General features: G+C 42.3%; 1 protein-coding gene across 1 annotated transcript in view; it reads left to right on the plus strand.

Moving 5' to 3' along the window:
- The window catches only part of ADAMTS18 (ADAM metallopeptidase with thrombospondin type 1 motif 18), a gene marked incomplete at its 5' end in the record, with an annotated part of 147,251 nt that overhangs the window by 58,945 nt on the left and 66,821 nt on the right, over nucleotides 1–21,485 (plus strand). Inside the window, 5 exons of the mRNA XM_035024511.1 lie at nucleotides 13,176–13,458; nucleotides 15,722–15,915; nucleotides 16,186–16,269; nucleotides 18,340–18,499; nucleotides 19,800–19,905. Of these exons, the coding sequence (XP_034880402.1) occupies nucleotides 13,176–13,458; nucleotides 15,722–15,915; nucleotides 16,186–16,269; nucleotides 18,340–18,499; nucleotides 19,800–19,905 (827 nt within the window). The remainder of the gene's footprint in view (nucleotides 1–13,175; nucleotides 13,459–15,721; nucleotides 15,916–16,185; nucleotides 16,270–18,339; nucleotides 18,500–19,799; nucleotides 19,906–21,485) is intronic.

Consider the following 21,485-nt stretch of genomic DNA (forward strand, 5'->3'; position numbering starts at 1 on the left):
GAGGTGAGAAACTGGATGTTACTGAATGTGTAATGTTATCATTTTCGAGTCTAAATTTTTGGCATGTCTCACCAAAATGGCAAGCACGCTATATAGTGTGAAATTAGCATATCCTTGGGGCTCCTGGGTGGCTCAGTTGGTTAAGCATCTGCCTTCTGCTCAGGGCATGATCCTGGGGTCCTGGGATTGAGCTCCGCATCTGGGTCCTTGTTCAGCAGGGAGTCTGCTTTTCCCTCTGCCCCTCCCCCCACTCATGCTTGCTCACTGTCTTCTCTGAAATAAAAAAATAAAAATCTTTTAAAAATTAGTATATCCTTCACAGTTACGGGAGGCAGGGTTCCTACCACTTGGGTCCAGCCATTTTTCTATCATATAGATGGGTTCTTTGGGCTCTCCCTTCAAAACCCTCAGCCATTTCTCGCTGTGCAAGCGTTTGATATCATCCTCAGAGGTGGTCTGCCTTTGCAGTCCCTTGGAATTTTGTGTATTCCCTCATACCTTCAGCATGATCTGATGAGTGTCATGCCAATGCCATCTGAGTGTCAAGAGCATAAAGTCGAAGTACATTATCTGGACTTGTAGCGATTTTACATTACAAAAAAAGTTGTCTACCTTGCTTTGATAAGTGCTGTAGTAAGGTGCAAGATGATAAGCCTGCAAGAGAAACATGTAAATCATAATGATGAATCAGCAGAGGAACATAATATATCTGATTCTTTGGTTATGTGTTTGTCTCTCAAAGGAGATGCATCCTTAAGGGCAGGCATCAATATCTTGCCTATTTTTAGGTCTCTCTCAGTCCCAAGCATGTTGCCTTATTTCTGGTTCATTAATTCTACAAATATTTACAGAGTACCTTCCATGTGGCAGAGATGAGCAAGAGAAACACAAGCCCCAGGCTTTATGGAGCTAATAGAAGCAACAGACTGTAAACACAAAAGCAAACAACTACAGGAGAGACCATCGAGTAATGATAAGGGCTATACAGAAAAATAAAGCTGACTGACATGGAGAATGACAATACTTGCTTTGTTTTATAGGGTGGTTTGAAGAGGTGGCTTTTGGGCAAAATGAAGTGAGGTATGTGGGGACAGAGCATTCTAGATGCAAGAAACAGTAGTCACAAAAGTCTACGATGGGAGCTTGGATATCCTGTTGATGGAACAACAATGGAGCCGGTGTGCTTAGAGTTTAGCAACAAAGGGTTGAAGATGGTTAGAGAGGCTACCGGGGGCTGGATTTGGATTGGACTGGTCTGCAAAGTGGTTTGAAATCCATATTTCTTGGTTTGGCACTCATCTTGTAATAATAGAGCATGAATGTGACCTGTTTTAAGTGATGCTTTAGAAAAATAACTTTGGAGCGAGAGAGGGTAGGGCTTGCCAACAGGGAGACAAGATAGGAGGCCCCAGCTTTATTCTAGGCCTGCGACGATACATGACCAAACTGGAATGAGAACAGAGGGCAGGACAGGGTTAGGAGCTCAAGAGATCAACTGTGCGTTGAAATTTGTCAACACTGTTAACCACATAATGCCATTTTCTGTAGGACATTGTTGGAGAAAGTGAGGATGGGAGGTTGGAAGCCTAAGTTTGGATTCTAAAACTGACATTAAAAAGCATTTTAAAAAACTTTGATGGATATGAGTTATGACCATTTCCTCTCAGACATTGAGCATGCCTGCCCCTCCCTCCAGAGGATGCTGACATGACATGTGAAGAAGGAAGACTGTTTATTAGCAGCCACAGCACCAAACCCTGGAATGATTGACCCCATGCGAAATTGGTGGAGAGTCTGGTTTCTATTAAATCCAGACCAGCTAGCTATCTCTACTTGGTCCCTCACAATTAACCAACAGCCATTATGGTAGTCATGTGTTTTCCAAATGACATCCTTCCTTAAGCTTCCTTTGAAATGATCTGATCCTCAAGAAGAGGCTGGAGCAAAGAGGATCAAGGCTGTCAAATGACTCCCTCCTTAGTCTTCCCTAGATGAGAAAGTCTTCATGACCAAACTGCTTGTAAGGGTCATGCAGCTCTGACGTCTGTTCTTGTTGATTGTCAAGGTCTCTTTTGCTTTCTGAGGAGCTGGGACGATGTGGTTTCTCTTCCTTCTTATTCTGTGTTTATCTCTCCCAAAGATGTGTGGAGTGCCCCTGGCATGCAGGACATGCCATGGTTGGTGCAAAGCAGGGTGTCCCAGCCCTGCCATGAAAGTTACTTGCAATATACCAGACAGATGGAAACCAGAGCATTGCAGAATGAAATCTGAACCAGATTAGTAATGTCCAGTAAGGCCACATTCCAGAGAGTAGTAGAGCCACTCACCTCCAGATCCACCGAGGAGCTTTCTCAGTGACACTGGTGAACACCTCCCCCCGCCCTCCACTCCTTTGGTGGGAAAATTGAGAGGGGAAGCCAAAAGGATGACTGGGTTTTAGTGCCACTTGACCCCAGCCTTCATTTCTGGAGATCTGAGTTTACGGGTATTCCTGCATGTTCTTTGGATCCATCTAAATGCCAGGAAAAGATCATTGCCAAGACGTTAGGATCTACCTTAAGCCAGCTCAGAAGTATTTAGTTCTTAAGAGTCCATTATTTGGGCTGCTACCCTACTCTCCCCAAAAGTCATATCCTCTCTGGAACCTTTCTTTTTTTTCAACTTTATTGAGGTATAATAAATAAAATTGTAAGATTTTTAAAGCCTATAACATGATGATTTGATATACATTCACAATCCCCCCCCATTGAGTTAGTTAACACATCAGTCAGCTCTCATATATATTCATTCATTTTATTTTTGTGAAAACATTTGAGTTCTACTCTTAGTAGATTTCAATTAAACAGTACAGTGTTTCTGGAACTTGTCCTGAATCCAAATAGCATGTGTGGTTAAGAGCGAGCAAAGGCTGTGTGGTCAGATAGCCCTGAGATACAGAGAGGTTAATAAAAGTACCCAGCAAATTGAGCTGTGTGAGAGGTAGGATTTTGCAGATAGAATGTCTTGTACAGTGTCTGGTACATAGAAAACAACTCTTCCTCCAGGTAGGGCAATAAAAGATGGGGGAAAGGGGAAGAAGGTGAGAAATTCCCCAACCTCTATTGATCATGATTAACCACTTGGATTAATTAATAAGTGTTGAAACATAGATTATAAGACTGCTTATAAAAACTGTGTGCATTTATGAGTATTTGGACATTTAATTTTTTGAAATTAATACTAAAATATAGACAGTCGGCCACGGTAAACATGTCAACCATTTTGATACTTATACATTGTTTCCAAAAAAAAAAGGTTTTTTGGAAGTCTATGCCCTACTGAGAATGGGCACAGGCATAAATTAGAACAGAATGGGCTTATACCTCCCAAACCAGTGTTGCATTGGGAACCACCGTACTCTGGTCTTTTGAGATTTGGGCTATTGAAGTCATTAAGTGTTTATTTCAACAGACATATTTTTAATTAGCCAAATAAATAGGTTTCCTCAGTATGTTATTGATACCTTTGAAGAGCTGCTAGGATTGCCTCGTCATACCAGTACAGATGGTTATGCTTTAAGTACTGCAAGGAAGGAGTCAATTCATCTCTGTGTCAGTAGCTTAAACCATTGCACATGGTCAAAGCCATGTTAGTTAATGCTGTCTCGGAGCCAAATTTGGTTAGCATAAGTGAAAGCAAAGGATAATTCATTTTCAGCCTACTGGAGTATTTGAAGAAGTAGCCCAATATCCCAGGCTAGGAAAGAGATAAAAAGCCAGGCAATTTTAAGAACTGCTGCAGAAAGATTTTTTTAGACCTTTCTTCCTAATCCATCCTTATCAGTATGACTCAGAAAGCTATAGAGACTGACAGTACATGGAGACTCTACCTGCCTAGTGGAGGTCAGGGGTCACCGGGAGAACTGGTCTTTGCCCAGTGATGCTCCTGTGTGTACCTCAGGCAGGATACTCGGTGAGCATCTGGAGGCATCTGCCATATTCTCCAGAAAGTCAACTTCACTTTTTTTCTCCCAGCAGCAACCTCCCATTTATTCTCATGGCCAATCAGAGTGTCCTTTTCCCCATGCTGCTGCTTTTTTTCCAGTAGAAGGCAGGTGGATAAGAGATCCACCATCCAACCCAGGATGGACCAAGGCTGGGTTTCACATTTAACCTGTGAACATGTGGATGAGAAGTTAATGGGTCCAGGGGCGCCTGGGTGGCTCAGTTGGTTAAGCGACTGCCTTCGGCTCAGGTCATGATCCTGGAGTCCCGGGATCGAGTCCCACATCGGGCTCCCTGCTCAGCAGGGGGTCTGCTTCTCTCTCTGACCCTCCTCTCTCTCATGCTCTCTCAATAAAATAAATTAAAAAAAAAAAAAAAGAAGTTAATGGGTCCAAAAGGGTCATTGAAGAGGAGCAGTCTAGGAACTTCCTCTCTACCTTCCATCTGTCTTTCCCATCCCCATCAACAGAAACCAACAAACAACTCAAAGTTAAAACCTGGAACCTTTGGGTTAAGCAACTCTCCAAGGTAGAAAAATCCATGCTTTCTCCTGTCTTTAAATATCTTCAGTTACATTTGCAAGAATGTCATTAATATGTCTCTTTGCCAGTCTAAGCTTTGTGTAGTCCTTTCATTATTTTCTCAATAAACAGAATATTTATGCCACCTCCCAGAATTTCAGGTCCAACTGAAGGGGAAAATTATAATACCAACACACTACCAGAAAACGGCATGACTTCTCTGCTTTGTTCCCTCAAATAATCAAACGGAATAGTGATAATAATAAACATGTACTGGATGTTTCTCTGTGCCAAGTGCTGTTCTTAACACTTCAGAAGTATTAACTCTTCTAGGCCTCTGAAAATCCTCAAAGGGAAGTGATATTATTATTCCCATTTTACAAGTCAGGGACTGGAGTATCTGAGCGATTTGTAAACTTCTTCAGGAGTAAAGGAAAGGATGAAAGAGTCACTTAACCATCACAGAATTGAAAAAACTTCATGGCTCTTGGCTTCATGGTCCCTTCTCTCTCTCTCTCTTTTTAAAGATTTTATTTATTTGACAGAGAGAGAGAGAACACATGCACAAGGAGGGGGAGAAGCAGAGGGAGAGGAAAAGCAGGCTCCCCACTCAGTAGGGAGCCCAATGGATGCAGGGCTTGATCCCGGGACCCTGGGATCATGACCCCTGGGGTCATGACCTGAGCCAAAGGCAGATCCTTAACTGACTGAGCCACCCAGGTGCCCCAGTGGTCCTTTCCCTTGCCAGGCAATTTGGGGATACTGATAGTATCTGATGAAATTTGCACTGAGTGGGCTTTACAGTTTTTTGAAGGAAGATTACTGTGTATATGAATCTGGAAATCCTAAATCTTCTCCTAAATCATATTTGTATTATGAGGCTAGCTGATGGTAATACTGCTATCAATGAATGAATGGGAAATGCCAGTTTTGTGTTGACATGTACATTTTTTTTTTCCTCCCAAAGTGTAAGAGATTTTTTCCCCCTCTGACAGTAATAGGGAATCTGGAATATATATTTCTTTTTTTCAAAAGGCATGTCTACATGTGAGGGCCTATCCAAGTTGTCCTTTAACCCCCGCCCCCCTGCATGTATACATGCAGATGGGAGAAAATTCTATTTCGGTGTCTTAGAATTATATGCTTTGTAGAGAACCGAGGATGTTATCAGCGTCTGGATGCTCTCGGCATAATGTCAGATTTTGTCTCCTCAGCCTGATCTCTGGTCCAAATAGTTCTACTTGTTCTCATCTCGAACCTAGTAAATCCTTAATCTCAAGCCTCCAATTTCCTTTTGGAAAGTCACTATGGCTCTATGTTTTATGTTAATATTTACTGAGGAGTTGACAGCTTACACGTTGCCTGATAAATAAATACTCACTTATTTGATCAGTAAGAAGCCCCATGTTAGGGATCCTTTTATTTCCATTTCACAGGTAGGGGAAAAAAAAAACAACCAGGAGTTGAGAGTGCTTCAGCCCAGCTAGCAAGCAGTCGAGCTTCAAGTTTACCTCTAAACTGTTGGGGTTTTCCTAAAGATTTATTTATTTTAGAGAGAGAGCAGGGGGAGGGGCAGAGGGAGAGAGACAAGCAGACTCCGCACTGGGTACAAAGCCCGACATGGGACTCGATCCCGCAACCAAGAGTTGGATGCTCAACCGACTGAGCCACCCAGGTGCCCCCTGAACTGTTGTTTTTATGTTGAGCATTTCCTTTACTTCATTGTCTTTGTGCCATTCCATTTTATCTGAATTTTTATCACTTCTTCACACGGTTCTAAAACATCCTCATGCTGATGGTTTTCCTCTGTTAGAGACTTTCCTCAGCCTTTCTCAATCCCTAGTCCTTCGCTTCTCTGATGCTTCCTTTCTCCTCCTCCAATCCCTGGACCATGGATTCCTGTCTCATAAGGACTGCGTACACTTCCTTAAGCTTTTCGCTCACTCTAAACTGAGATTTCTTCTTTGTGCTATCCTCGTACACGTTGGGCAACAAATCAGTTATTCTTTAGTGCTGTTGTTTGGGCAAAATAGGAGTTTTTTTTAAAAAAAGAATGTGACATCTTGCCTAAAGTTGCAGTTATTTTAATCGTTATTTTTGGCAATGCGTAAAAAATTAAAAAGTGAAAAATCAATGGATTTTTGGTAAGCACAAATATATATCTTTGCCAATATTTTCTCCAGCCAGCCTCATGGGGGCTATTTTGTTGTTCCATTAGCCTTTCCTAAAAAGAGAAATAGAAGGTTGATACTGGCCCTGGGCGTTTTTTTTTTTTTTTAATTTTTTTAAAAAATTACTTCAAGACCTTTCTTTAAGATATATCATCTCACTTTTAGCAAACATCATTAACCCATTGAATCGGTTTTTGATTATTTAATAGGGACAAGTGTTGGGATACAGGTCGCTCAAGACAAGGACCTTGTCCTTTCTGGAATCTGCAGTCTCCCTTTTTCTGTTAAGTCTAAAGCCTTTAATAGAATTTAAATATGACCTAGGGGGAGAGTGTTTTAAAGGGCAGTTTCCTGAAGTATGATTTATACCCTCCATGAGTCCTTGATGTATTATTTGACCATTGAAATCTGAAATAGAAAACAACGACTAACAGTATATCATCTTATAGTCTCTCCTTTCTAAAAGTATGAAGTGGTAAACTATGATCTGCATAGAATATTGAGTCTTGGTCTGTATCCATTGCATCTTTAAGTTTAGCAGTTAAATTATGTGACTGGGTTTCTAAGTCTTTGAAACTGGAGAAGGTTGACACTTAATGTGGGAATAGTGTTCCATCCAGAAGGGGGGGTAGCCAGGCCTTTATCCCTGGCTCCCTCTCTCTTCTGAGAGCGAGGAGGCCCCTTGGGTGGGGAGTTGGGAACAGCTCTCAGTGTAGCAAACCCACCTCCCCAGGGACTTGAGGCCTTTCCTGTCCTTCCCTAGCCTAGGGGAAGCCTCAGCGCATCATCAGACTCCATCCCCTTCTGGTAGGCCACTGGGTCTCTGTCCCCTCCTGCCCCCCTCACCAGCTCCCCCCCGTCCCTACCATGAGCCAGGAAAGGGCTCTGGTCTCCTGGAAATGCCATCCTCAGGAAAGCCTCCCGTGATCTCCCACTCTCCTCATCCTTGTTTTCTCTCATAGAGCACTTAGTTTCTTCATACTTTGCCCAAAGGAATATTCCATACCCATTTGTGATCTTACTTAATCCTGGCCTCCCGCATTTAACTGGAAGGCACATGAGACCACCGCTCCATCTTCCTCACCTCTGTTGGAGCCAGAACGTGGCGTGTGTTCAGTAACTCGAGATGCTTCACATATTCTCCAAATAAACAGATGGCTCTTTTTGGAGGTGCTGGGTTTGGATTTTTAAACTATAAAATGTATTTATTTGGTCAGACTCCAATGTTTTTTGTCAGACTGAACCCAAAAAAGAATGTTTCTTCCTTAATATCCGGCATTGTAAAATTCTTTTTTTCGTTTTGAAGAATCGTTCTAGATTTTTGTCCTTGTCACTCTGAACTGAAAAAGAGAGGGCCGTGTGGGGCCAGTGTGTTTGTCCCAATATAGGGTGACAATTCTTTTTTTTTCTTTCTTTTTTTTTTTCTATGCTTTCTCAACACAGAAGCTTTCACTGTGCCTTTGAGTTGCTTAAGGTGCTCAAGAAACAGGGAGAATAGAGAGAGAGTTTCCCAACCGGTTAGTCCAGTTTAGGCACTTAAGTGGCTTAAGCCTTTGATATTAGTTTAACCAAGTTAGGAAGTTAGTAAGGCAGGAGGGCTTTCATGGATAAATCACTGCTCCCCCCCCCCCCCCCCTTAACTGTTCACTCTGTCTGCTGGGGACTGTTAATGGTGTCTTTTGTCTTCACGCTTGTGGAAGAGGTGGGGGCCCTGGGAGGCCAGGGTTCACATCAGAGGGACCCCATTCTACCTGTGCTTCCAACTGAGATTTCCTCACAGGGTGGTTGTGAGGTTCAAATAAAGCACCCCCAGGAGTGCTCCAGGCTTCACAGCTGGACTCAGGAAAGAGTGCCTGGTTTTTCATGTATTTGAACTTGTTGCTTCCCACCTCTGGTCTCCTCCTCTGCTGTGGAGGGAGGGGGCGCTGGCTAGCGTGTCCTCAGCAAGCCTGCGGTCAGAGATTCTTTCATTCCCTTATTCCATCAACATTTGTAGACTAATAAACAAATGTCGATTTGCTGATAATGTGTGACACACAGCAGGCTCTAGCTGTCACAGAGTGTATGGTGGGGGGAGGGTGGCATTTTGTTTGTTTCTGTCACTGTAGATAGACATGAGCAAAGAAACGGTGGCGTCAGAGCATTTGGAAGTAGGGGAGAAACAGGGCCATGAGTGTAGTTTCTTTGAGGGGAAGGTGACAAAGCAGTGAGCAGCAGGAGCCAAGCAAGTCGATGGGAGCAGGAGATCAGAGGTCAAAGAAAAAGTGTGCAAGAGTGTGTGGGGGAGGAAGAATCATTTTCCCTCTACCCTACTAGGTTCTTGGCTCAGACCTCCCTGTAATAAAAGACAGATCAACGGGAGAAAACAAAGATGTTTAATAACATGTATACCTCCTGCATACATGGGAGGGACCCAGGAAAACTTAGGTATCTCCCCCAAAAGGCCCAAGACACCACCCTAAATACCATCTCCAGCTAAAGACAGAAGAAGATGTTGAGGGAGCAAGTTATGGGACCTTATCAGGCCAAGTGCAGTCAGCAAGGGTATGGTGGTTAGGCAGATTTAAGTCCACACCTTCTCCATTGAGAAGAGTTTCCAGATCTTTGGTCATCTTCCTATTCCTGGTACACAGAGGAAGATACTCTTAAATATGGAGATTTCCTTTATAAACATAAACGTCTCTTAGAGAAGGGTAACTTCTCTAGGTTTTCAGAGCTTCTCCTGTGCGGGGTTAATTCTTTGCTTTTTTAAAGATTTTATTTTATTTTATTTGACAGAGAGAGAGAGTGAGCACAAGCAGGGGGAGCAGAAGGCAGAGGGAGAGGGAGAAGCAGGCTCCCTGCTGAGCAGGGAGCCCAGTGTGATACAGGGCTGGATCCCTGGACCCTGAGATCATGACCTGAGCCGAAGGCAGCAGATCAGTGGACTGAGCCACCCAGGCACCCCTGTGTGGGCTGATTCTTAAAAATAACCAGCTCAAGATATCCTTGTGCCAAAGAGGCATATTTTGGGGTGGCAAATTCTGCTCCCCTGCAAGTAAGAGAACATAGCAGATTCAAGAAGTGAAATGCCCTGTAAGAATGATGAGGAGGAAGGGAGAGGGGACAGATAAACTGCCCAGCTCCACACAGAGCAGGTTATGCAGGGGCCTGAGGGCCAGGAAAAGGGGTTTGGATTTGAGATCAATACCAGAGTGCATGGGAAGAGTTGATTACCAAGGACAAGGACTCTGGCCAATGTGAGGAGACCATATGAGAGGAGTCTTTGGGAAACTAAACAGAAAGTGTCCAAATGAGGGATGAAAACCTCTACCAGCATGGCCCTGGGCTGGGTGGGGAAGGGCGGGTTGCTCTGAGAGCCAGCCTGAAGAGATGATGGACAGGATTTCTAGATTGTGGAATTTTACTTGTCTGAATTTTTATCTTGCCAATCGATTTCTCTTCTTCTAGAATCTCCCCTGAGAACATGAATGTGAACAGTTCTATTGACTTACTGTGTGCCTCTGTTCTTTATGCCAACCCCTGGCACAGGGCTGCTAATTGGGTGCTCAGTGGGAGTTCACCGAGCCAAGGAAAACATCTGTCTATGTCCTAGTTCTAGATAATAGGTCAATGCTTCAAGTCAATAAGGCAGTCTTTCCGAAGGCAGCACCCCCCTGAAGGGGGAGGAAAATCAGGACCAAACCACATGTTCTGGGACTTCTTTTAAGAATGAGGAGCTAAGGGGCGCCTGGGTGGCTCAGTTGGTTAAGCGACTGCCTTCGGCTCAGGTCATGATCCTGGAGTCCGGGGATCGAGTCCCGCATCGGGCTCCCTGCTCGGCAGGGAGTCTGCCTCTCCCTCTGACCCTCCTCCCTCTCATGCTCTCTGTCTCTCATTCTCTCTCTCTCGAATAAATAAATAAAATCTTAAAAAAAAAAAAAAAAGAATGAGGAGCTGAACCCTAACAGCGGGCCCAAATTAGGCCTGGACACAGAGCCCATATGCAGCAACCCCTCCAGCCCACAGGCGGGTTAAGTGCCGGCGCCTCTGTGTTCCCATAGTAGTCTGTGCTCGCCCCGACACCCCCTTAGCATTTGGTAGCATCCTTGAATTTTTAGGTGTCTGGCTCCCCAGCAGAGCAACCTCCTCTGTTTGTGTATCTCCTGCACAGTTGTGTGCCTCGCACTTCCCTGGCATTCAGTGACTGTTCATTCAATCAGCCGTCCTCCTTAGCCACCTAGGTTGCTGTAGGTGAGAGTGTGTAAAGGGCTTCTTCAATGGTTATTCTTTCTCCCTTTGTAAGGTAGTCAGGGAGGGGAGGAGCGTCCCCATTTTGCTCACGAAGAAGGGAAGCCCTAGAAGACTGGCCCGCGAAGCCCTTGGTGCATGGCGATAGTCACCAGAGCAGTTCAGCACTGAAGGTCTGATGCATGAGTCACAAGGATAGAGATCTGGTTTTTGATGGTGCAGGATTCTGCCTGGGAGTGAGGAAGTCTGTGTGTGCATTTCAGATCCCCGCGGGTTTCTGATGTTCGGCAACGGTTAAGAGTGGCCAGCCTCTATCAGTGCTTCTCAGATTTTCATAGACCTACACATCACATGGGGATCTAAATAAAATGCAGACTCTGATGCTGTGGATTTGGAGTGAGACCTGCGTCTGCATCTCTAACAAGCTCCTGGGTGGGCTGAAGCTGTAGGGTCAGCAGACCATACTTGCTATCCCAGGGCCCAGATGTCCAGGACCTTCTGAACCAAATACAAGAAGAGAGAGGGCGGAGGTGTGGAAGGGAAGGCAGGGGTGTGTTGCGGCTGAAATATCAGGTACAAAGATACACACTTTGTGCCGTGAACTTGGAAAGCGAAATTGTGATTGGATGGGCTTGCCGAGTCCCCTGCTATAGCTGAGGCACAGGGGTTCAAGAGCGCCTGGCTCCAGTGGTCCTGAAACAGACCAGGTCCGGCCACTTGCCACTGACAGAATCCAAAGACAGAGGGACGAGTTGTGGGGAAACAAGAAAGGGCATTTATTTCAGTGAGGCCAGCACCAGGAAGACAGTGGATTCATATCTCAAAGGCTGTCTCCAAAGTGCTGAAAATACTTCCAGGTTTATGTCAGGAAAATGTGGAGCAAAGGTTAGTGGGTACGTGCAGGTGGGCAGTGAAGGTCAGGTCTGTCATTGTCTTGGGGTCAGTCACATGGGGTCTTGCTGGCTCAGGGGAGTCATTCTTGCTTGAGGAGGTAGTTTCAGTTTCATCCAGGGATATGATGCCCCCTGGGGCTTTTGCCTGAGTTAAGAGATAAGCCGGAAAGAACAATGGAATCAATTAGAGTGTACAGACTGAGGTCAAAGTGGAGGAGGTAGAAGTCCCGATTCACTCTTTCTTCTCCATTTAGCAGATTCTGTCGATAACACATGGAGATGACCGTGACCACTCTCCCCGCTCCGCCACCTATGCTAGTCCTGTTATTTAGCACTTGTGAAACCAGGATGGAATGTCATAGTTTTTCCTGCCCATGCTATGGGTCCCTTGAGGGCCGGGCTGCTATGAAGCAGCCCCCTCCATCCTGTGTTTGCCACTGTGTCCCCCTTGTCATAGATGCAGAGGCTCCAGGACGACACGTGGCTCTGCCCTCAGGCACAAGAGTCCTAACGCATCACGATTAGTAGTGAAGAGTCTGGAACTGTAGCTAAGGGCACTGCTTCTGAGGGTAGAGAGCTCTGGATGCCCCACACTCTGCCTCTTTGGCATAAGGATTATTTTCAGCTGATCGTTTTTAAGAAACAGCAGACATAAGAAAAGCTCTGAAAACCGAGTAGAAGTTACCATTTTACCTTCACAAGGGAAATCTCCATTTGTGGGGGGTGCCTCCCTCTCTGTGCCAGGAACAGGAGGGTGACCAAATCTCTAGCAACTTGTCGGTGCAGAAAGCCAGGACTTAAATCTGCATATCAACCATAGCTCTTTTTTCTGTGCTTTTCCTGGTAACCTTGCATGACTGCCCTTCCCCCGCCCCCATCACCACCTCAACATCTTCTATCTTTCCCGGGAGACAGAATTTATAAGGTGGTATCTTGGGCCCTTTTGGGGAGTTACTCAGTTTTCCTGGGTGACTCCCATGTTGAAGGAAGGTATACATGTTACTAAACATCTGTTTGTTTTTCTCCTGTTAATCTTTTATTACAATGAGGTCTGAGTCAAGAACCTAGAAGGGTGAAGGGAAAATTATTTTTTCCTTCCCTACAATGCCAGTGCTAGCTTTCCTACTTACTCTCTTAGTCTCAGTTTTGTCTTCTGTAAAATGGAGGTATTTTACAGTATTGTACTGTTTATGGTACATATGAAACATACAGTATTGTAACTATGGTATATATGAAATAGATAATGGACGTCAATTACTTAGCACGGTGCTAACAAAGTAGCACACAGGAGGTAGCCATTAAACAGTTGTTGAAAATCACCACGTAAGAAGGGATTGCCTGGAACCATTAATGTTTTCTGTGTGTTTGGCTCTTTAGTCAGGTCTAATAAGGACACGACAAAACGAATTCCTCATTTCACCGTTACCTCAGCTGCTGGCCCAGGAACATAACTACAGCGCACCTGCCGGGCACCATCCTCACATACTGTACAAAAGGACAGCTGAGGAGAAGGTCCAGCATTGCCATGACTACCCAGGCTCCAGCAGGCATTATCCCGGGCACTCCCCAACTCATACTCCCCATGCGTCTCGGAGTCAAGAAAGAGAGCATCACCACCCAAGGTTGCAAAAGCAGCATTTTTGTGGACGACGCAAGAAATGTATGTAAGGAAACTTTTTCTTACTCTGTTCTTATGTGGGCCCTTGGCAGGCTTTCTTGAGTGCAGTCAGGTGTGCTGACTCTGCAGGTTAAAATGGGGCTACCCTAAGCACTCCCTGAAATTAGTCTTGGAGATGGACCAACATTCATCCCTGTCAGGCAAAAACTGGGTGATCAGTTCTCAATTCTTCTAGGTTAAACTAGGAAAAGTCTTGATATGCTTTTGTTTATTTTAGTCACGGGTCCCTATATTATCTTGGTTTCTGTGCTCCTGAGAAAGGCCCAGTCTTCCAATAATGAAGGAAATCAAAGATGAATCCTCAGGGGTGGTTGGAATGTTTGTTCCTTTTGAGCTCTTGAAGGATAGCTTCACAGGAAATGAGAACATTGGCACTTATGTGGAGGTGGCAGTGAGATACAGGTTTGTGACCCAGGCACAACCCTCTGCACTTTGTAGACCAGCGGCATCTAAGAGAAATGCAATGTCAGCCCCACAAGTAGTTTTAAGTGTTCTAGTGGCCACATTTAAAAAAAAAATTAAAGATAGGCAAATTAGTTTTTGTAACATATTTTATGTAACCCGATAAATTATAAAATATCATCCCAATATGCAATCAGTATACCAACTTATAAATCGGGTATTTTATATTAAGTTTTGGAAATCTAGTTATTGTTGGACACTTAGAGCACAATTCCAATGTAGACAACAAATTCTCATCAGAAATACTTAATCTGTATTTGGATTTCATAAAATTTAAGGTCAGAAAAGTAGACTTACATATTCATGCTGTTCCAGACTTACTTGTTTTTCAATCACCGCATCAAGGTCTGCTTTCTTAATTTAAATGGAAATTAAAATTAAAATTAAAATTAAAACTTCATTTTCTCCATTGGCACCAGACACATTCCAAAGGCTCAGTAGCCATGAATGGCATGTGAGTGCCGAGGTGGACAGAGCAGCCAGATGGTGGTTCTACCCAAGAAGAAGGGGTACTGGTATCCGTGAGCTGTTGATTGGGAGCAATAACGAAATATCATGTTTGTACCATTTTAATCGGTCTTTGGGGCTTGGGGTGTTAACAGAAATACCCTCTTTAAGGAACATCAATTTAGCACAGATTTATGATAATAGTGATACGAATAATAGTGGTGCTGTCCATAGTGACCGTGGTATGTATTTGATAGATATATCACAGCTGATCTTTAGAGCAGCCTTATGATTGGTGTTATGGGTATTATGCTCTTTTCACTGATAAAGAAACTGAGACTGAGGGTCACTTATCAAAGCGGCCAACTTGAGGTTTTATATCTAACTCTACATAATTTGATTTTTTAATTTCACTCTGCGGAGAGTTAAAATGACTTTACTGTCATTATAGTAAATGTACTATACTATACTAATTGTGATTTTCTAAATCTAAATCTATACTATACTAAATGTACTGTACTAGTTGTTGAAGTATTGAAATAACTCTCTGTTAGTATTACGTTTCCAAATGCCCTGTTCTCTCCCAGCAATCCTTGGACTTGTCCCTCCCCATTAACTGAAGGGATCATGCCTGGCCCAACATCCTGACACTGCCAGGTGTCTTTCTCAAAGGCCATGGCCAGTATCCACTCTGTTAAGGTGGTGCCTGCACCTTACCTCTTGTGAAATATTTAATATCATTTTAAATACCACCCCTGACTATTATATGTCCCCAAAAACTAACTCAATATTGGGTCAAAGAGTCCTTATTGAGCACTTATTTTGTGCTATATTCAAGTTTGTGTTGATGAAACAAGGATGTTAGACATGGACAGTGTTTTGTAGGACGTATATTTCTAAATTTTATTTAGAAAATAATATATAAAGTGTTATGAATTCAGATGCAAAGAAGAATGTCTCTTTCTGCAGTGTTTAGAATAAAATAAAATGAGCATTATCTGTTTTTAAAGACTATTCGGACAAAATTCATTTTTGTTGACCTGCTGTACTAACTAGGTTTGTAGTTTGTGTGTGTGTGTGTGTGTGTGTGTGTGTTCCACTTGTTAGGGTATTTTTGAGTTGTTGAGTCTATCCATCTACCAACCTCTTTGAATGAATCTTTCTCTACCACAAACTAGGAGGAAAGCCCCAGGACAAGCACCGAAGTCATCATTTATCAGTAGATCTTTCAAGTGTTGGTTACGGACTCTCTCCCTGCCCTGTTTAGATTTCTTTCTATCTCACCCAGATGTTCTCCACTGATAATCCCCTCCAAATGCTCTTATGTTCATTGTAGATGCCCCTAAGCCTCCCACGGAGGATACCTATCTCAGGTTTGATGAGTATGGGAGTGCAGGGCGACCCAGAAGATCAGCTGGAAAATCACAAAAGGGCCTAAATGTGGAAACCCTTGTGGTAGCAGACAAGAAAATGGTGGAAAAGCACGGCAAGGCAAATGTCACCACGTACATTCTCACGGTCATGAACATGGTAAGGGAGTTTGTTAGGACTCCAACACTCTGGATCTCCAGAACAGCCAATAATCACAGAATATCCTTGTATGGATTGAACAGCAGCTATAGTCACATAATTTTATTGGAAAAAAGTTGAGTTTTGAGGAAATTGCTTCATACGTACATATACATATATTCAATTTCGTAAAATTGAAGCCTGCATACTTATAAATCTGTCTGATTAATACACAGTTTTGGAAATTTTTAGATTTTGTTTATTTTCATTTGATTTCAATTGTTCCAACAGGTTTCTAGCCTCTTTAAAGATGGGACCATTGGAAGTGACATAAACATTGTTGTGGTGAGCCTCATTCTTCTGGAACAAGAACCTGTAAGTGCCAAACTTCACTTATTTCTTAATACATTCTGCTGTTCAGGAGGTGCCTGGGTGGCTCAGTCATTAAGCGTCTGCCTTTGGCTCAGGTCATGATCCCAGGGTCCTGGGATCGAGCCCCGCATCAGGCTCCCTGCTCGGTGGGAGACCTGCTTCTCCCTCTCCCACTCCCCCTGCTTGTGTTTCCTCTCTCTGTCAAATAAATAAATAAAATCCTTAAAAAAAATACATTCTGCCATTCAGGATCTACTTATTGAATACCTACTGTGTACCGATCCATGAACTAGTCATTAGAAATTCCATCTTTTATTTATTTATTTATTTATTTATTTATTTATTTATTTATTTATTTATTTATTTTTAAAGATTTTATTTATTTATTTGACAGCGAGAGACACAGCAAGAGAGGGAACACAAGCAGGGGGAGTGGGAGAGGGAAAAGCAGGCTCCCCGCAGAGCAAGGAGCCCGATGTGGGGCTCGATCCCAGGACCCTGGGAACATGACCTGAGCCGAAGGCAGATGCTTAACAACTGAGCCACCCAGGTGCCCCTAGGAATTCCATCTTGAAAATAGGCTGACCCTGTCCTCAAAGAAAGTACAACCTAATAAGGTTATATATTCAAATAACTAAAACATCACAAAATAATTATATATATATATATATACACACACACATACACATATACAGTACATGTATCTATACAATGGCATAGATATGATTAAATATGCATATATAGTATAAATATTACATTATATATAAAAATACAAATATTATGTAGGCTTTACAGGGAAGGGGCATTTGATAGTAGATTTAAGGGTCAGTTGGATCTTGCACGTTGGATATGCTGGGTAATTGCAGGTAGATTTAAAAAGATATTTTGAAAACATACTGAAAATAAGTCACCAGAAAATTCTTGTAGTAAACCTGCTGTCTCCCCAATACCATCTTAGGTACTACAGGGAATAAGTAAGGAATATTTAACTGCCCTTGAATTGATTACCTTGAGGTGCAAGACACAGGCATGGAGTAAATCATAAAACCAGAACATATAATAAAGTGTTAATTGCATGGCACTCCCAGCTTCTAGTGTTTTGATGCTGTTTGAAACTGTATTTTTCTGAGGTAGAGATTACCAGGTTTTTTAAGTCCCCTGTGGCTTCTCCTCTTCATCCGTTACCCCAGTAATTAATGTACAAAGCAAGGAGTCAGAGACAAGACAAAAATTAATCTCATCATCCAGGTGTGTACAGCTGCAGTGGTTAACCTGTCAAATTGTTCTTGGAATTTTAGGAAGGTAGAAAGGAGGGTGTGTGTCATTGGGAGACACTTTTGTCTTTAACCTACCACTTAATACTTTGCCCAAGGATATTGAAGCCGGAGGCATCCTAATTCACGGATAATTAAAGACCTACTCTAAAAACCCTCAACTTGACCCAAGTCAATAGTTTTAAGCAAAGATTTGGTAAATAATTATCTTAAAGCTAGGTCCTATCTTACCTCCTCAGAGTCTTATAATTATTTGCTTCTACATCCGTTCAGTGAGTTTTCTTTTTATTGATTGATGGATGGATTGATTTTAATCTGTGACGTGGCAAGCCCTTTGCTGGAAATTTTGACATAGGGGTAAATAAATTGTGGTCACTGCCTTCCTCATGCGGTATTGAAGAAGGCATTGAACTTTATCACTATTAACTTATAATTAGGTTCTAAAAACTTTAACAGTTTTATAAAGGTGATACCAGCATGAGATGAACACAAATATTCCTAACTGATGTCAGGTTATTATTATTATTATTATTTTTTTTTTTTTTAGAAATAGAACCAGTCATAAAGTATACTACTAAAACTTTGTAGTTGCTTTAAATATTGTGAGAATTTACCTGAAATAGCTTTAAGGTGTTTTGTTTTGTTTTTTAATCAGTTGTCTCCAACCTTAGCTCAAGTATTTTCCTCTACTGACCTTTCTCCCTAGAAATGTGTTTCTGTGGTTGCTTGTACAAATGGAATAATTCAACGTTCTCACCTCTGACAAATTCACACTCTGATTTGTGTGGGTTTCCCATAGGGAGGATTATTGATCAACCACCATGCAGACCAGTCTCTGAATAGTTTTTGTCAGTGGCAGTCTGCCCTCATTGGAAAGAATGGCAAGAGGCATGACCACGCCATCCTACTCACGGGATTTGACATTTGTTCCTGGAAGAATGAACCATGTGACACTCTAGGTAAGGTATGAATGGGTGTTTCACTCACACCTGTGAAAACTGTCTACTGGGTGGGTGGCCCTAAGGATCCTTAATAAGAAGACCTAATATTTAAATTGTGGAGTAGTTATCTTCACTGTACCCTGTGGTGAATATTGTTCTATTTAACTCAAGTCAGGGTGGAATGGTGAGCTCCTTTATTCGTTCTGTATTTTTCCTTATTAACTCTTTTGATGATCTTTGAGGTGAATTGTTTAACTAGACGAGTTGTGATTTATTCCATAAGCCCAACTGGGGCTGCTGAAGAAAATTTGATCTCCATGGTGCATCATTGTGCCCTTGGGTAGCATAGACGTGCATCCTTTAGAAAGTTACTTGACCTTTAAAGGACTCAGCTGTTCTATATTTGCACGAGACAATGAGTAAGGACTATATCTTCCACATCTATACTGTATTTTCTAGTATATTCCATTGCACACAGTAAGAAATCAACAGTTTGTTTTTTTGATGAATTAATGCTCCTCTAGCTCAGTGTTGTTGTTGGTGGTGCCAGTGATAATATATGCCTCCACATTAAGTTGCTCAGATTATCTCACGGACCACATAGCAGCAAAGTGGATGCAGTCCATCCACAAGCATGTATTTAATACTAACTGGGTACATACTCTTGTTCTGCATAGGAGGACCCCAAATGGGGAAGAAAGACATTTAACGCTGTAATGTGGTTCAAGATAGACTCAAACACTGGCTAGAATGATTTTATAGCTGCTCTTAGAAGGAAGTAGTTTTTGAAAACAGAAGCATTTGTCACATTCTAGTGAAGAGGAAAAAAAAATGCATTTAATCTGTTCCCATCGTTCAGACCTTTTCATGTTGTCTGCTTCAGAAAAAGACCAGGATGTATGTTCTCTTAGAAAATATACCTTGAGCTTTAACGCTAACAGTGCTGTTAGGTGGATATTTTGCATTGGTTTAATTGAGATAAGGCATATAAATGTCCTGCAGCTTCCTGTTCTGTATGTAAAATGGAAAATACAACAGCCATAGTGACTTTACAGGGTTGGGAGGAGGATCTGTTGATGACAGTATCTTTTAAAAGGAAAGAAAATGTTAAATTCTGCATTTATCTGGGCAGGACAGATAATCCTATGCCTTTAGTGCTTCCCTGCAAAAAAATTAAGTATGTGCATCAATTAAACTGAAATTAATTATGTTAACCAGTGAAACTAAAACTGTGCAGAACATTCTGAAGCCATAAGAAATGGTCAGGTCTCTGTATGTGTGCCCTTTGGACTAAAACTTGAAATTGCTCTCTCAATAGGGTTTGCTCCCATCAGTGGAATGTGCAGTAAGTACCGAAGTTGTACCATCAATGAGGACACGGGGCTTGGCCTGGCCTTCACCATCGCTCATGAGTCAGGGCACAAGTGAGTGATTCTGTGAAAACCAGTTGGGTGATTCATTGGCATCCCCCTAATGATAATTGTTGGTCTAGTCAGAATAGATAGGCTAAATCTTGGGTAAAGCTCAGAATCGTACCTGACAATAAGGAGAGCTCCCTCAGTCAAGGTGTGTCATTGTGGGTGTTGCTTTTTTTAAACAACAATGTTTCATAGCTGCACAGAAATCCATTGTGGGTATAGATGGACTGCAAGGGGCAAGCTCTTTGGATAGATGGGTTTAGGAGTGTTGGCGTATGTGTCTCGTATTCAACATTTATGTTGGAGGCTCATTCTGACTTAAAAATAAAAGCAAAATCGTCTCCACAACTATAATTTATATTTGAATATTTCGGTGCTGGTGTCTCTTATGAGCAGATTATCTTCAGGGAATTTGAATCCTGGTATGTGCACAGCCGCTTTCTTAGCAAGGTATGAATGAACCGATTTTATTGTGAACACCAGTACAAAAATGCCTGTTAAGCACAAGGCCCCTTTGTACAGAGCAGGAAAGAAATATGAATGTCAAACATATGTCTAAATGCTTTTTTTTTTTCTTTTTACCTATCACCTACTAACCGTGAACTTCCTTATCACAGTTTCACAACTGGTGGGAAGAAAAAAAAATGTGGTACTTGAAATAAAAGAATTTGAGTGTCCCATCATTTTAATTTAGCTTAGATGTATTGACCAAAAGTTTCTCGTCCTTAAAATATACAGCAGACATACCATTCTTTGATTTTGTGGCCAAGACATAATAGAACAAAGCCCTTAGCATTTTTTAGAATTTTCTATATTACTTTTACAACACTACAGTTGACTCTTTTTTCTTAAAAAAAAAAAATTTATTTTAGAGAGGAGTGTGCAAACAAGGTGAAGGGGCAGAGGAGAGGGAGAGAGAGAATCTCAAGCAGACTCCGTGCTGAGCGCACAGCCCCACGCGGGGCTCGATCTTACGACCCTGAGGTCATGACCTGAGCTGAAACCAAGAGTTGGACACAACTGACTGAGCCACCTAGGCTCCCCTACAGTTGACTCTAAAACAACATTGCTTTGAACTATGTGCATGCGGGTCCACTTAGATGTAGATTTTTTTTTTTTTTTTTGGTAAATACAATATAGTACTTTAAATGTATTTTCCTGGGACTCCTGGGCCTGAGTTGGCTCAGGTCATGATCCTGGAGTCCTGGGATTGAGCCCAGCATCAGGCTCCCTTCCTCGGTTAGGAGCCTGCTTCTCCTTCTCTCTCTGTTGCTCCCCCTACTTGTGCTCTCTCTCGCTCTCTGTGTCAAATAAATAAATAAAATCTTTTTAAAAAATTAAAAAAATAAATGTATTTTTCTTATGATTTTCTTAACATTTTTTCTCTAGCTTACTTGATTGTAAGAATATAGTACATAATACATATAACATACAACACATGTATTAATTAACTTTAAGTTATTGGTAAGGCTTCCAGTCAACAGTAGGCTATTAGTAGTTAAGCTTTGGGAGAGAGAAAAATTATACTTGAATTTTCAGCTGCAGGTGGGGAGGGTCAGTGGCCTTAACCCGTATGGTATTCAAAG

This window comes from Mirounga leonina, unplaced genomic scaffold (genome assembly GCF_011800145.1).
Source record: "Mirounga leonina isolate KUSES-001 unplaced genomic scaffold, KU_Mleo_1.0 Mir_180, whole genome shotgun sequence".
Lineage (NCBI taxonomy): Eukaryota > Metazoa > Chordata > Mammalia > Carnivora > Phocidae > Mirounga > Mirounga leonina.